Source organism: Bactrocera dorsalis, chromosome 3 (genome assembly GCF_023373825.1).
Source record: "Bactrocera dorsalis isolate Fly_Bdor chromosome 3, ASM2337382v1, whole genome shotgun sequence".
NCBI lineage: Eukaryota > Metazoa > Arthropoda > Insecta > Diptera > Tephritidae > Bactrocera > Bactrocera dorsalis.
This window is the reverse complement of record NC_064305.1, coordinates 78,236,512-78,253,198: the sequence shown is the minus strand read 5'-3', so window position 1 is coordinate 78,253,198 and position 16,687 is coordinate 78,236,512. Positions and strand designations below refer to the sequence as shown.

The window sequence follows — 16,687 nt, the reverse complement described above, 5'->3', positions numbered from 1 at the left end:
TCAAGAATGAGCCTTTGATATTTCTCCATATCTACAAGTTGAAGACGTTAGCCTCCAGATGAGATCTCTCGTCTGGGATCTTATACCTCCAGGTAAATAAAGCCATTTTATTTCCTTTAATCAGAAGGACAACGTCGTCAACTTAGGCTGACTCCCGGAAGTCTCGCTTTGGATCTACTGAAAGGTCGTTAACTACCAAGATCCAAAACAGGAGGCAGGGAAAATACCCCACCCTGCTATAATACTCTTGCTTTTTATGAATGTCGAAAAATGTATGATGAAATGATATTTGACTTATAGTCTGAGCCCAAGCGGAGCCATTTAGTCAGAATTAGAACCCGATTATAAGCTACTCAACTATAACTGGGATTGGAAAATTAAAAGGCCGAGCTAAAGAAAAGTGGGACCGACTGGTAACGACATCATTGTAAAATTCCCTCTGTATTCACAATCTATTACAAATTCATATGAAACTCGCCGCACAGCTGATAATTTTCGCCCGCCGAACACAAGCACTGCGCATGACTACGCTTCGGCCACCCACAACAATGACAGCAACAAATATAACAATTACACAGGCGAAGCGTCTTGAGAAAGAAAACTAAAAAAACAAAGAAAATATGAAAACCGAAGCAACGCAGACAACAAACCGCAAATCAACGAAGAAATGCGATGCGCTCTGACTGAACTGTCGACGCCATACGACGCTGCTGCTGTACTCACCCCGCTGCCCACAGCAATGTTAGAGTCACGTGTAGCGTTGGCATCTCAACGCCGGTTCCGTATTTACCCAGCCATGCAGCAACAGCAGCAGCAGCGGCGGTGGCGCGGCATAAATTTCCATTGCAACAATAAAATCTATAGAATATTTGGAAAACCAATAGGCGGGGGTTATGGGGTGTGCAAAAAGTCGACGGCGTCTGCAGTGCGCCGTTGCATGCTACATCGCTCGCCACTCAGCGTTATGGATTCGCCGCGCCGTGACTTCAGTTCTACGCTAGCTACGCTCACAAACGGTTGGGCCTTGGAAAAGTATGGATTAGCAAGCCGAAATTCGCGCAGAGAAAATAGTGAAACGAGTGCTCGCGCCTAAAAGTGGATATATGAAGGATATGCAAGCCGACGCGACAAGGCCTAACTGAAGTGCGGTGTGTCGTGAGTGTGTATTCGGTATATGTAAAAGGACGTGTGTGGTACGAGGGTTAAGTTCATACGAGTCAATAGGTCGCAATTGCGGAAAATACATACGTCGAAGAAAATTTATAACAAAATTTGTGAAAAAGTTAGAAGAAAAGTGTCGTTGAAAATGTGAAGAAGTATAACCCTAAAGTAATTGAATTTGAAAGCAATTACAAGAGTGCAAAAGCGTGTAAAAATATGTGCGCAGTAATTATCTAGAAGATGTAATAGGAAAAGATACGTTAAATGAAAAAATAAATCATATAAAAGTGAGTGCCAAGTGAGTGCGTTTCAGAAGTTCATAAAAAGTGATTGCCAGTTTAATGTGTTTCAGAAGTTCATAACATATAAGAAGAGTCTATGGAAATTGTGAAATAAAATAGAAAAATTCAAATTTCATTATAAATACTCACTTCAAGGTCTTTCCGAAACTGGCCAAGTAGCAAAAGCAACAACAGCAACTACTTGCCACAGCGTAGACCAAGTTAAATCTGCTGCGCTCGCCAGCGCCTTAACCACCCACCCTCTCGGTACGAGTGGCACCGCCAAGTGGGCGTCTATTATGCGTCGTTCGCATGCGAAAAGTTCACGCAGTGGAAGTTAATTGACCTTCAACTGTAGAAGAAGCAGCATTTGTGACATAGTTACGCGATATTCGTCTCTAACTGCCTTCAAATGCCAGCAAGCAGCCCATAAGTACATAAGAATACTCAAAAGAAAAGCAAAAAAGTAAAAGAAAGCAAACAAATCAAGCCAAGTACTCTTTTCGACGTTCGTTCCAATTATGCATAAGCGCAATTATGGAAAATTCACCATCGAACTCGATTGAAAAGCAAATTGATAATTTCCTGGAACACTTCAAGCGCAGCGCATCCAAAGCCATGGAGGCGGACTGGTGCAGCAGCGGCTCGGGCTCCAGCAATGGCGGTGGCGTCGGCGGTGGTGGCGGCTTGCCTTTGAATGCGGGCGCTGATAGCCTTTGTAATAATATTTTCGGTGGCATCACCGCAAATGGCAGCGCTGTCAATCAGTCGCCGATAAATCATCCACAGCCCCAACAACAACAGCCACTACAACATCCACTCTTGCAACGCACCAAAAGCCGTTCGAGTTGTTTGGATATATCCGATTTATCAGGTGAGCTTATATGCTTATATACGTATGTATGTGTATGTATCCAAGAGTTAGTGTGCGGTATTACGACAAGTAGTCGAGGGTGGCGCTAATTGCATTTGGTAGTTAGGAAACTTTTTTGTGGCTAAGTTATTTATTGACTTTTAGATTGTATATATGTATGTATGTGCAACATGGTTTGAGGGAAATAATAATAACGGTACACTGTTAATGCTTATGCAAATGTATTTAGGTATATAAATGGCGATCCATTTCGAGGTTCCTTACTTTTTTAAAGAGAAAGATACAGAAACTTCCCATTTAATGCGGAATGTTTATTATCCTTTCGAAAGAACATTGCTTTTTAAAAGATTATCTCTTGGTCCATCCATTGAGTCCAATTTTCGATGACTCGTTCGAGCAATTCAAGGCTTGAATTGAAGCAGGATTGTCTGCTGAGACTTGAGACTTTACATGTCCTCACAGAAAAAAGTCTAACGCTGAGATATCAGACTATCTTGGTGGTGCTGAACGAAGTGTTCTCTCAATAAATTCATTGATAGGTTCTCACTGGCATCATTTTTGAAGAAGGTCCACAAAAAATACCAAACCGTTATTTTTTCTGAATGAAATGGCAGCTCTTGAATCTCTTCAGGTTGCTTTTCGTCCCAAATGCGGACATTTTACTTGTTTACATACCAATTGAGCCAGAAATGGGCCTCATCGCTGAACAAAACTGGGGTCGAAAATGTCGGATCTTCTTGGAACTTTCCAAGAGCCCATAGAGCGAAACGATGTCGCTTGGGAAGGGCGAACGGCTTCAGCTCTTGCAGAAGCTGTATTTTATACGTTTTTAATTTAAGATCTCGACGTAAAACGTTACACGTCGTTCAGTACGATCCGTCCCTACGTCCGATTTGCTGCGAACGGCTTCGAGTCGACTTCGTGTGCGCACTCAGCTACAGCTGACATATTTTCTTCACTACGTGCTGGACGTGGTCTATTCAGTGATTATCCAATAATGAATTCTGGTTCTGAAGATTGTTGTTGATGTTGAGAATAGTACGCTTAGTAGACCGATTATGTTGACCATAAGTTGAGCGAAGCGCACGAAACACATTATTTTTTGAACGTAAAATTTCATAATAAAGTTGAACGGTTTGTAAACATTGCTTGGACCTAAGGCTTTTCATGATGAAATAACGTAATCTGTCAAAAAGGCTCTATTTGGATCACTCGTAATATAGAATATTTTGAGCCTTTTAGGTTAAGTCAGTAAACATCTTCTGATTCTCTTTCGAAATTACACAGTGGTAAGATAAGGGCTAAATATTATAACGGTAACTTCGATATCAGAATGAGTCGTTAAGGTCATTCTGACTGACGCACAGTTTGTATATACGCGAAGTAGTCCAGATTTTTAGATATATATCTGAAACTTTAAACATATAGTGTTCTTTGTAGGAAGAAACTCATTTATCGGCAACTTGAGCATCAGACTAATGCAGCTTACAATTGACAGCAACAAGCTGACCGACTAAACTTTAACCCTTGTAAGAAACCCTTTTTTATTTAACAAAGTATGTACGCGAAATTTGGTATCCAAGGGATCACGACAATCTCCGGACATATTGTTTAGATCAGATGATTTAAACATTTAGATTCCATTCAAGATAAGTTGTATGCCCTATATATGCCATAAAAATATTAGGAAGGGTATTGTAGCTTCGGTCAAAGATAGCTTTTTTCTTGCTTTATGCATTGCTTGCACAAAATAATTTCGTGAACTTATATTTATCGAGTGATTTGAAGTTTAGCTCTACATACTACGAATATATCTTCAGTATCCAAAATTTTATTGTAACTTAAATAGTTTTCTTTAAGTCCTTAACTTTCCTTAAATGTTTGAAACACTTTAAGAATACTGCACTAAAGCAACGCAGTAAATCATTAAAAGTCAATGGCTTCTTCAGGAGGGCCACTGTTTTCATTGCTCAGTGGCTTCCGAGCTAAATTATTATGCATTTTCATTCATATATATACATATATATGTAAGTGTTTTGTATAAGTTACTAAGGGACATTCGCAAAGGAACACGTCTTGTCATAGCGCTGAAGCATCTTAACCCTTTTGCACTTACACTCGCAAAAATTACTTGTAAGAGTGTTCCCTGTAGGAACAAAGAGAATTTTTTGCAAAAATTTATAAATAAATATTGGCAGTAACAATATTTCATAATAAGATACAATAGTAGGAGCTCAGAATTTATTATTGAAAGATCTTTAAATCGTGTTTTAAGTGACGTGTCGATTATTTTCTGCTCTCAGATCTCAAAAGAACTCTCACTGGGAAAGAAGTTTAGTCCAATGAAAGTATGATCGCCGAAACTGAGACCTATTTTGAGGCAACGAACAAATCATACTAGAGAAACGGTATCGAAAAGCTGGGAAGTGGCTATAATCATCCGATCATCTTTGAACATACTTCCTGTTGAATAAAACAAAAAAATAAACAAATATATAATATTTTTGATGCTGTTCCCCTTCGACTACAACAACAACCACGGCTGGTGGTAAGGTCAAACTTCACTATCCTTGCCTACATTTAGGCCGATTTTGAATAACTTAAAAAATACTGGCCTCAAAACGGCCTGGGTTTATACCCGATATAATTCTATCAAATAGAAGCGCCAAGACGTTTTTAAATTTTAAAATAAAGCTTTAATTGATTACTATTAATATTTTCAATTGCTATACATTCCATCTCCTGTAAGCATTTTCCGACAGGGTACCCATGTTGCAGCTGCATAACCACAGTTAAGGACGCATAATAAGCATAAAGGATACCGGAAACAGCTTGAAGACGATTGTCTGCCTTAAACGCTAAAGTCGCACTGTCAGCGTTTTCTTTTTTTGCATTCTTTGTGTTGCCTTTTTTGTGTATGTCATATCACATACTTCCTCCGCTTTCTTTTTATATGTCATTCGAGACCGCCAATAAGACGCCAAGCACTCAGCGAGCGACAATGACTGCCGTTAAGGGCGTAAATGCCTCCATTACATGTGAGTGGGTGGCCTTTCGTATTGATTTTGTTCTTCCTATAGTTGTCATGGAGCGGTAAGAACTTGAAGTCACACAAAACGAAGGAATTTTTGCAGAGAAAAGTATAAAAGCAACTCCCTGAAGGCGCGCCAAAATGCTTAAGCAGAATAATCATCACTCTACCGTTCGGTTCAGCGACTCGAAGATGAGGTGTGTCATTGACAACGAGTTATTGGCCTTTAGTGGCTGTAATTAAGCACATTTAGCAGTGGTTTGCTCGAACGCACTCAAAGGTGTTTGACTTCTGCTGAGGGTGAAATATAATATTTATACACGGCTAAGAAACAAGTAGAGATTTGTATGTAGCTATTTGTAGTTTATGTGTTTATGTGAGCAGCAGAGACACAAAAGTCATAAAAAGATGCGCTACTTTTTCAGTTTTATTGCTTGACATGGTTTTATTTGCTCGCAACGCGGGTGGTTGCACACATACAATCAGAGTTATACCACGAGGTCAGCTAGTTAAGTCGGTAGACTTTAAAGATTTTGAGTGTCTTTTTAACCGCTTACGCTATTATAGTTGTGTTGACTATAGCGCACCAGCCGTTTCTTCTTTTATATGTTTGGCGCCAATTGAAGATACCAAGTGCAGGCAGGTCTTTCTTCTCTTCACCTTTCTCTCGAAAACTCCTAATGCTGACTTTTCCTTACCTCCGCACCATATAGCAGGACGTGAACGTTAAGAGACTTATAGAGTTTGGGCTCTGTACATCGAAAGAGGACTTTACTTTTTAATTCCACATTCAGTCCAAAGTAACATCTGTTAGAAAGAGTGATTCTGTGTTGGACTTCAAATATATGACTGTCAACAATACCGTGCAAGCGATGTAGCGAATACGGTGACTGTTTGTCTGATGTCAGGAGATACCTGATGTCGATATGTCTTCATTAACTATCAAATGCTTATCCAGAAAAAACAACAAAAGAGTGTCATTTTGTCTGCAACCTCGTTTGGTGTCAAACGACTTGGATAGGTCTTGCTCAAACCTGACGAGCATTTTGGCGTTGCTCAACGTCAGTTAACACAGTCGTATTAGATTTGCGGACATCATCTTTTAATTCGACGAAAATTAAATTCTAACGAGCATTCTTTTGAGATAGTCGCTGGGGCCTGATGTGGAGAATACGTTGGATGCCGAAGCATATTGCAGCCCAAATCATGGATTTTTGCTATTGTTTTCTCTGACTTCTCTTTTTCTTTCTTTTTTCATTAAATGCGACCGTTTTTGGTGACTATTACATTTTTCCTCGCTTTGGAGTGTGTTCATTATGTACAGATCACTCGGATTACTATCGATTGGACTTCAGAGTGAAATTATGGAGCCATGTTTCATCCATTGTCATATATTGGCGTAAAAACTCGGGTTCGTTAAGGTTGAACATCTCTAAACGATGTTCTGAATCATCAACCCGACGTTGTTTTTGGTAAGAAGTGAGCTCGCGAGTGACTCACTTTACACAAAGCTTTCTGATATCCAAGTATTCGTAAACATTATGATGTATACATTGATATCGTTAGCGTGTCTACTATCTCGAACAACTTCATTTTACGGTCATCAAAAATTATTTTATGGATTGTTTTGATGTTTTCTTCGGTACTAACCACTTTTGGGCGTCCACTGCACTCACCGTCTCCAGTGCTCATTTCACTATGACTAAACTTAGTATAGCAATTCTTAATACTTAATTCTCCTGATACGGTGTTCGAAAACTCGTTATCAAGCAAAGTTTTTGCTTCAACTGTACTTTGTAAGGGTATGACTACCCAAATCTTATGTGGAATGAAAAATATATTTTGTGATCTGGTCTCTGGTCTTTCCAAGTATAGACTTATATCCAAGGTTGACTCAACATTTCGATTAAGTATTTGACGAAAATCAAACAACAATAACCAAAGTTGCAAGAAATAATGAAATCAAAGTCCTCCTCTATCGATCGGATTCAAAGGTGGTCATAGCGTTCTATCTGACTCTAAGGTCCCGCCGGTTTTCTTCATATAAATCTGCAAAAATATTTTTTTTCACGTAGAAAAAAGCAAATTCCTCCAAAAGTCCGACATGTCAAACCACTCTCTTCTAACACATACACATATACACATGGTATAACACATTATTTGGGCCGCCGGGGCGTATGAGTGCGTAAGCTGCTCGCAAATGCAATTCAGAAATCAGACGCTCGTATTTGTGTTACATTTGCTCATTTTCATTCATTGTACGCTTTAGTGCTTTTAACTGCATTCTAAGTTTTCCAAATGTGTATTTTTTATTGTTTTTGTAGTTGTTGTTTTGGTTTTATGACTGCACTTGCCGCATGCTTTTCGGTACTAAATGCAAATCATCTGACAAACAAGAAGGCGAACATAATTTCTCGAGAGCTACTTTTTTGCTGGCGCACATTGGTGTGTGTATGTGTGTGTGTGTGCAACAAAGCATACTTTTATAGTCTTCACAACCGTTATATGCTTGTGGAAATGTGCAATTAAATTGTATGCCTTTTTGTGCCGCTGTGTGCGTGTATGTGTGCCGAAGCGTCGTAGTTGCACTTCAATGGGCGCACTGAGTCTCACACACACACACACATACAAACAAAAATATATTTACCCGCAGTTGGCTGAGATGTCTCCAATATTTTCATTTGTGTCTGTCCACATGCAGTTTTCCATCACTTTTTCCACTCGCCCGCCACTTTCGTGCTTCATTCGGCTTAGTCTTGCAGTTTTCTTTTGCCGTCACACCCCGCTGTTCTTAATTGACGTGCCTTCATAGCAAAGTATCATATACACATAGTTGGTGTCTTTCTCTCCCCCTCCTCCCACTTGTTATGAGCTCGCGCTCTCTGTGCTGCGGTTGTGGCATGTTGCACTGACTTTTTGCAACAATTTTCCAAATGTTTCCGTTTCGGTTTGCTGCCCAGCGGGCTTTTCTTTTCTTTTTTACAATATCTCCCATATAATTTTTCTTTCCTTTCCACTTCGTTCAACAATTTTCACATTTTGCTGTCTTTGAAGTGCAGCACTTGCAGCGCTTTTGTTTGTGCGTAATTTACAAAACGACCTTGAGTTTGCCCAGCAAAGCGGACTTGTTGGTAAATGAAGCTGTCAAACTAACTTTTCAAATAATAACTTGTTAAACAAGCGACGCATTTGTCATGGTCATTCAGAGGCAACACTCTCTTACCATCGTTCAACTGGTTACATTTTCTATTATCAAATCTTTTCATAAAACACAACTCAGCCAAGATGTCCTTAACTCGGTAACGACAGTCATAGACAATAAAAACTCAAATTGTTTTTTGCTGAAAGAGAGACTTCGTGGTATTTCTCTTAACATATATCTGAAACACCTTATATTCCCGGTTGAAAGAAAATCAACTTATTCAAGGCACATACCACTTGAGGCAGACCTTATCCTAATACAGCCAGCTGTCCATACTCGTATTCAGATTCTGACGAGCTTAACGGTATCTGCAGACACTTCAAGCATAGATCGCGGTGAATTTACTACTAAGAGACTATTAAGTAGAACCTAGTAAATCTTTATCCATTAGCTTTCCGCATTTTGGGAAATCTAGAAGTCCCCAGCTGGAGGCACAGGTTGCAGAGAGTGAAAGGCCTTTATATACAAGGGTTAGCTGCAAATAACTAATAAGCAGCCCTAGATTGCGTTCAGGGGCTAAGGATGGAAAGTTTCATCATAACTCCTCAATATGTATGATCCTTCTAGCGGCATGGTGGATATTTAGGCGTTATTAAATATGCATGCTAACAACCAAGCCTTAATACTACTCAGACTAAGTTGATATGAATGGTTCAAACAGCTCGAGATTTCCGGTCGAGATCATGACAGCTTGAGACGCCACACGGGCTATCTGTCAATAAAGGCTATTGAATTAGGTACCTCTACTTGGAACACCCGTTATAATCGTTATCATTATTGTAAGGTATTATGTAGTATTTCCCCTACATAGTAATATGTATTTTCCTTTTTCACTCTCTTTGACTAATACCTTCTGAGCACTCACTAAAATGACTTCATGTCATTGCACATTAACCCCAATTAATTTGGGCATTGTTCCTTCCTCGTATTTATCTTGCGCTCTAGTTAATGTTCTAAAATATTTTTTCCTATTACTTATGTAATAGTTTCGAAATTATCAGCAGCAATATGGCAAAACCAGTTCATGTTGTCCGAAATTTATGGGCCAAAAGACACTCACGAAATGAAGCGAGCATAAATCCACTGCATTACTTCATCTGTCCTTACACTGCCGCACTACTTACTTAAACACCTCTCTTCCCACCATTTCCTTCACGTGCCGCACTCAGCAACACACTGCAAAGCGGCACATTTCTCATCGCTTTCAGTTCATAAAGTTGGCATTTGCTGCCAAATATTTTCCGCCTGCCTGCATTTCGGCTGCTCAGCAGATACGAGCAGACGCGCCACGAGGTCCAGACTATGTTTACACGAAAGATTGCGTGCGCGAAGCGCATTTCCGCGTCTGCAAATAGCCGCAAGTTGGAGGCATATTTTTAGCAGCAACAGTCGCATGTTGGTTCTTGCCCAATTCTTCTGAAAGTTCTGAATATCTTCATTTTCCCGATTTCAATCCAAATATCTTCGTTTAGTTACGCGCTATTTACCGCTCACATACTTCGGCTTCGCAGTTGTCAAAGTTCTTCGAAAACAACTCTTTTAGCCCACCAGTCAGGCCATTTTTGGATAGCTCCTTAGTTATCGAAGTAAATTTAGTTTGTTTGGGCGAAGTATTCTGGGAGGTGAAGTCATCATTGACGCAACGCTTGGCAAATTATGTACACACTTAATTAGAAGCATTGCGCAAATATTAATGGTTCCATAAAGTTTAGTTGGCCTGCAGTTTGGGCAATGCAGGTGTTCCGTTTGAACTTTTCATGCCTGAAAATAGAAAATTCGTTTGTTGACGATGGAAATGGCACTCGTTTGAAATTTTATTTTTGGTTTTCCGGATGAAGAAATAGATTGTTGTAAGACGGTAAGACGGAACGCATCTACACTTAAGCAATTTGTTTTGATTTTTATATTGAGTGGCGAGAAGCCTCCAACTTTTAAGATATTTGCAAAAAATAGTTAAAGGTATAGAAATCTTTGCCTATGATTAACTCCAAAAGTCCCCTTTTCCTTCGAATTTTTTCAAATATTTCTGTCAAATGATGTTCGGGCATTTTGACAGGCTGGCTGACAGGTATAATGCTCGAAAATTCTACGAAAAGATGCGGCGACTAACTGGTGGCTTCGAGACCGTAGCGTTCTATTGTAGAACCACCAGAGGTGATCTAGTGAATGATGCCCAAAGCATACTGAAATTATGGAGGGAACTCTTCTCCAGCCTGCTGAATGGTAGCGAAAGCATATCACTAGGAGATGGTGAACCCAATTCCTCAATCGGTGACGATAGAGCAGACGTTCCAATGCCCGACCAAGACGAAGTTCGAATAGCAATAACGCGTCTGAAGAACAACAAAGCGGCTTGGTCTGATGGATTGCCGGCCGAGCTATTCAAATACCTGACCAAAAAATTGTTAAAAACTTCTTTTCTGAAGCATGCCCGGCGATTGAAATTTAAGTTCGCTCTGGTCTACCAAGAAAAAGGGAGACCCTACTATCTGTGGCAACTTCCGTGGGTTTTATTAAGTGTACTGTGTGAAAGATAAAAGCGCACCGTCTACAAGCAAATTGCACCTTATCAGTCTGGCTTCAGGACTGAAAAATAAACAACTGACCACATATCATTAGGGTCGGGAAGGACCTCTCCTCAAACAAACAGTTGTCGCACTCGACTAATCTGCCTCAAATTAGTTGCGTCAAAGGCTTTTTAGTTGTTTTTGTAGGAGCCGAAAATGTCTCTGAAGTTATGTGGAATAAAGCTGCGAATTGACAGGCAAAGTAGGCTTTTTAGTAATAGCAATGACTACATTGACTTTTAATAAGTTATCAAGTATCTAGGTTCACCATTGACCTACTCTTCTGTTATTTACAACTTTGTAAGTTATACATATCTTCTCCGGATCCAATCATTGGACTTACTGTACTATCAAGTGAGTCCCAATTAAGCACCATTCAACACTTCGCTATGTTGGTATCCTAAGGTATCCTTTATGTTGGAACCTTGGGAGTCCCGGAAGATATCCAATCACAAACCTGGCACTCATCAGCATAATGTTCTATCGTTTCATCATTCTCCGATCTTGTTTGGAATTACGCCAGTTCCACTGTCCCACGTTTCTAAAGTTGAGATCTCATGGGTTAGTAAATAATTTTTTGCTTCCTCACTCTCCACTTTACTTCAAAGTAGTTCTGTGATACGCATTATATTAGTGATGTTCTTCAGCCTAAGGTCTAACGTCCATTCAAGAAGCCTATGAAGGATCTTAACCAACTTGCGCAGTTTATAAAAATTCCATTCCGGACCACATCAGTTCGTCCGCTTTCACATTTCCTTTGAGCTGTGGTCACTGTTTAAATACTTGTTTTCTGCGGGTTCTACGTCCAGTCCAAACTTCTGATCATGGATATCATCTTATGAAACCTTGAGATTTAGTTATGATCTTATATACTCGTATAATACATACTATGAAAAAGAAAAGTATGTAACTCACCACTACTGCTATTCTAAACCGATGTCTCTCCTCTGTCCTTAGAAGAAATACTCCAAAGCTTGCTATGCATATTCCGTAATCTCTGTAAAACACTTCAATCTACCGCTTAGTGAATTTGAATGCCGTATAATCAGCAGAAGTCCACTTAGCGGCGCCCACTTAGATCCCTAATAAAGTCTTACGAAGCGAATCTGTTGCGAATGAGATGGACGATGGTAATCTAGCACGCAATTACTCATGCAAACAAAAACAACAATGTACCTGTATGTCTACATAATGATGCTTCCCTGCATGAGTCATAAGTAAAGTCCAGCCCATCCTCCATCCCATGTGGGTGGCAGCATAAAAGCATAAGTGGTCTCATTCATGAATGACTTTGAAAGTCAGTGAGCACAGGTGGGCCGAGAGAGCTTAAGTGGGAGAGAAATATTTCTATGCCGCCACATAAGCCTAAGAAAGCATGAATCATTTGCATTTTTGCAACATACGAACATAAAAATATGGACGCAAGTTTACTCCTTGGCGGCTAAGAGACGCCACCCACTCGTGCATGGTAAACATGCAACACAGGCGCCCGCGTGCCGCTCCCGCACAAGCCATGTGCTACATAGTGCTTTGCCCTTTTCGGCGACGCCACTCAGTCTAAGCTGTCACCGAGAAAGGAAGGAAAAGGGAGAATGCAAACAAAAAAGTGGAAAAGTCTAACAGAAGAAATGTGTCATTGCATCTAAATGCACCTAAAAGGAATACAAAATCATACTTATACATATATATATATGTATATATAAGTGGGAGCTACCAACTGCTATTGTATTGATGACATACTATATACATACATATATTTGTATACTCTATTTGTGAATATGCGCCAGCTAAGCGTGCTTCATTTGACTTCAGCTCATATCTTTAATAGTTTTTGTTTTTGCAATTCTTCTAGGATAGCAGCTCTAACGGCAAAAAAAAATCACAAAATGCAATGACGATAAAATTTTTTGCTGCTAACTGGGGCACAACAAAAGCACATATGCTATTTACTATATCATGCCACAAGTGGTGCCACAATGGCTGCAATCGCGCATTTTCCGATTGCCAGTGCAGTTGGACGAGGAATGCAAACATTTTATGTTCCCACTTTGAAGTTCCTTATCGTCATAAGTGACCTTTTGTGCTCCTTTTTTCAAACGAACTCATACATCTGTAAATAAATGCGAGTTAGCGTGGAACAAAGTGTGTGTGAAGATATTGCTATTATCTTTATTTGCTTAAGGAAAGGCAGATATACTCAATTCATGAAATAAATGCTTTTGTTTAAATAACGGGTGGGCCATCTAACGTTTTATATTTGAATTATCTCTATTTCGTCATTGGAAATCGTCAAATACCATTCGGAGCGTGACAGATATTCAGTAAAAAGTCTAAAATTTACGAAATGGGTCGCTATTCACTATTCTACAGTTCGCAGATTAGGCAGAAGATCGTTTGACCGAGGATGGTCAAACCGAAAAATCATCTTTCGGACGAGGCTCATTTCCACCTCGATTGTTACGTTAACAAGCAGAATTGTCGTATTTGGGGCATAGAAAACCCGCAGGTAATCGTCGAGAAGCCAATGCACCCAGCACGAATCACTGTATGGTGCGGATTTTGGTTTGGTGGAATCATCGGCCATTTTTCTTCGAAAATGAAGAAGGAACCGTAACCATCAATGGTGAGCGATATCACACAATGTTAACCGAATTTTTCTTCAAGCAAATTGAAGAGGAAGACTTGGACAACAAGTAGTCTAAAAAGTCTTTCCGTATTTTGTTAATAGATGTCGTTGGAGTCGTATATCTCCAGTGATACCAATCACATTGTATCATACCACATATTGTTGTTGATAGGATCTTAAGCTTCATTTCACCAAAAAAAAAAAAATTTGGGGAAGTTGAAAAAAAGTTACAGCTGTTCAAAAATTAGTGAAAATAATGAAGAAATTCGCTATATGAAAGATGCACCGCGCTCTGGTCGACATATCGTAGAAAAAGTCGATGAAATTATGGAAAAGATTAACCAGGACTGTCACATAAGCAACCATGACAACGCTAAGGAACTCAACAATCATCATCAAACGGGTATTGTCTGTGAAAAATTTAATAGACTGAATTAACATTTGCGATTATTTGCTGAAACAAAATGAAATCGAAACATTTCTGAAGCGAATGGTAACAGGCGACGAAAAGTGAATCAAATACGGCAATAATGTGCGATAACCATCATTGTCGAAGCGTGGTGAAACTCAACAAATGGTCGCAAAGCCAGGATTGACGTCTGCAAAGGTTATGCTGAGTGTTTGGTGGGATTGGCCAGAACTAATCAACAGTAAGGGCTTTTTCTTCCATCAAGGCAACGCTAGACCACACACATCTTTGATGACTCGGCAAAAACTGGGAGAGCTTGGCTGGGAAGTTTTGATTTATCCACCATATTGCCCTGACCTTGCACCATCGGACTACCATTTGTTTCAGTAAATACATAACTTAATTAATGGAGTAATATTGGCTTCAAGAGGACGCCTGTCAAAACTATTTAGCGCAGTTTTTCGCCGAGAAACCAGAAAAGTCTTACATCGATGGAATAATGTATCTAGCTATCTAGCGGATAAATGTCAAAAATGTGGTCGAATATAATAATGTGTATATGTTATAAAAAAAAATAAGTTGAAGTTTGATTAGAAATAGGACATTTTCGACTACCCTATTTTTCGCTTCTATATGTTTTTAGAAATCATTGCCTTACAAATAGCATAAAAATTTAATATACCGCCCTCATGTCTCATAAAAATTAAATAATTAAGAATTACTTACCCTATAGTAAAATATGTATGTAAATATGTATAACTCTACTGTAAACAACCACCCACAATTTTTATGTTAAGTCGTACATAGTAAATGCGACTGTTACTACATTAAACATAACAACATAAATGATAACATAGCACTTCCTTAAAATCTATTACAATATTTTAACACATTAACAGCAACCATATAACAATTATTCTGTCAACTGTTAACAACATAACATAGCAGAGCCTTATCAACAGCAGCAAAATTAATTGGCTATAAAAGCAAAAAATATAAATATTTATGTTGACACACACATACACCCGCGTACACTTCTGGGGGCTGCTTGTATTTGCCATTTCAATGCCAGCATGAGAGCGCACACTGCACGCTACCGCAGAGCAAGAGCGCAGCTGGAGAGAGAGCGCATAAACAGCAGCTGAGCAGGCGAAATGTCAAAATTGATGCTGCGGCCGACCGCTGCACTGCCATAAGTAAAATGAATTTTGCGGCTGTGACAACTGAAATTTTTTCCAAATTTTCATCAAATTCAATTGCTTTCTTTATGCGCTAATTAAACATTATATTCAAGTGAATTATTGTGCCAATAAGTGAGTGTGTGTGCATGTGTGTAAATGGAATAAAATTAAGTGAAAACGGAAGTTCCTATAACAAATAAATAAACACCAAAGATTCCTCCTTAGCAAGCAAGCCACAGTGATAGAACGAATTACACTCATACATACTTACAAGCAAACATAATTCTGGAAGTTTTACGAGTAAGTAGCGATTATCTGACCAAAATTATTATTCCGCCTTCATTTGTGCATTTGTTGCATGTTTCACCAGTGATTTTTTTTATTTTGTTTTGTGACATTTTATACATAGTAAATATATCGTGTGAATTGTAATCTCATTAGTGCAGTTCGGTTGAAGGAGCTGCTGTGGCGGAGGCTGCCGGTTCAGCGGCCGTAAATTGAACTCGCAGATATCGCTTGTTGTAGAAGTGGTTGTTGCTGTAGTTATAATAGTTCCGCTTGCGAGCGTTTATCGCGTTATTGATTTTGCTGGCTGCTCTTACTAGAATTCTTATATTCTTACATACGTACATATATGTACATATAAATGTGGACATATGAGGGTGCAGCATCAGCCGGGCGTCTGTAACCCCGCTGTTTAAGTGATTGTGTTTATCTTCAGCAGCAGGCAATAACCTCAACCGCATTTGAAAGCAATAATCATAATAGAAGTGGTACTTATGTACACACTTATAAATAATATCGATTACTAAACTAACATTGTTTGTACATTTGTGGAGTCTTCAAACCACCGAAAGCAAAATTTCTGTGTGTTGAAGTTCAAGTTCATGAAAATTTCTGATAAGAAGTGCTGTTTGACTTTTGTTACAATTGCAAGTGAGTTTAGTGCTTTTAAGTATTAATAATTAAAAAATATTTATGTATGAATTTTTTACTATATATTATGTATTGAAACGTTATTTACACTTGTGAATTTTCAAAAATTGAATTTTGAATTTTTTTTAATATACCTACTAATATATTGAATGTACATTTTTTGAAAATATTCTATGATACGGCAAATAAGTTCGGAAATATGAACGTACTTGAAAGAATTCTCTGTAATCAGCGCTCAATACTTTAAACGCGGTTTGCTCGAAAAACGGTTTTTAGAGTCGAAGAAAAATTTTCAAAAATCGCTAAGCCGATGGACTTAAAAGTTTTAATCGGCCTTCTTAGATATATTTTTCAAGTAGATATCGAAGGACTAAGGTTTCTGACAATAGTATCGTTTTTTTTATTTTAAGACCCTCTGA

The 16,687-nt window shown here is 38.9% G+C and overlaps 1 protein-coding gene across 3 annotated transcripts in view; it reads left to right on the top strand.

Annotated features, from left to right (window-relative positions):
- Positions 1–1,515: 1,515 nt before the first annotated feature.
- Positions 1,516–16,687, top strand: part of LOC105229179 (guanine nucleotide exchange factor DBS) — a 166,443-nt gene continuing 151,271 nt past the window's right edge. The window contains exon 1 of one of the 3 annotated variants that reach the window (XM_049453840.1): positions 1,516–2,316. In XM_049453840.1, coding sequence (XP_049309797.1) covers positions 1,980–2,316 — 337 coding nt within the window. In that variant the 5' untranslated portion in view covers positions 1,516–1,979. Of the gene's footprint in view, positions 2,317–15,349; positions 15,633–16,687 lie in introns of those variants that run through there. The other 2 variants (XM_049453841.1, XM_049453846.1) reach the window with 2 other exon arrangements.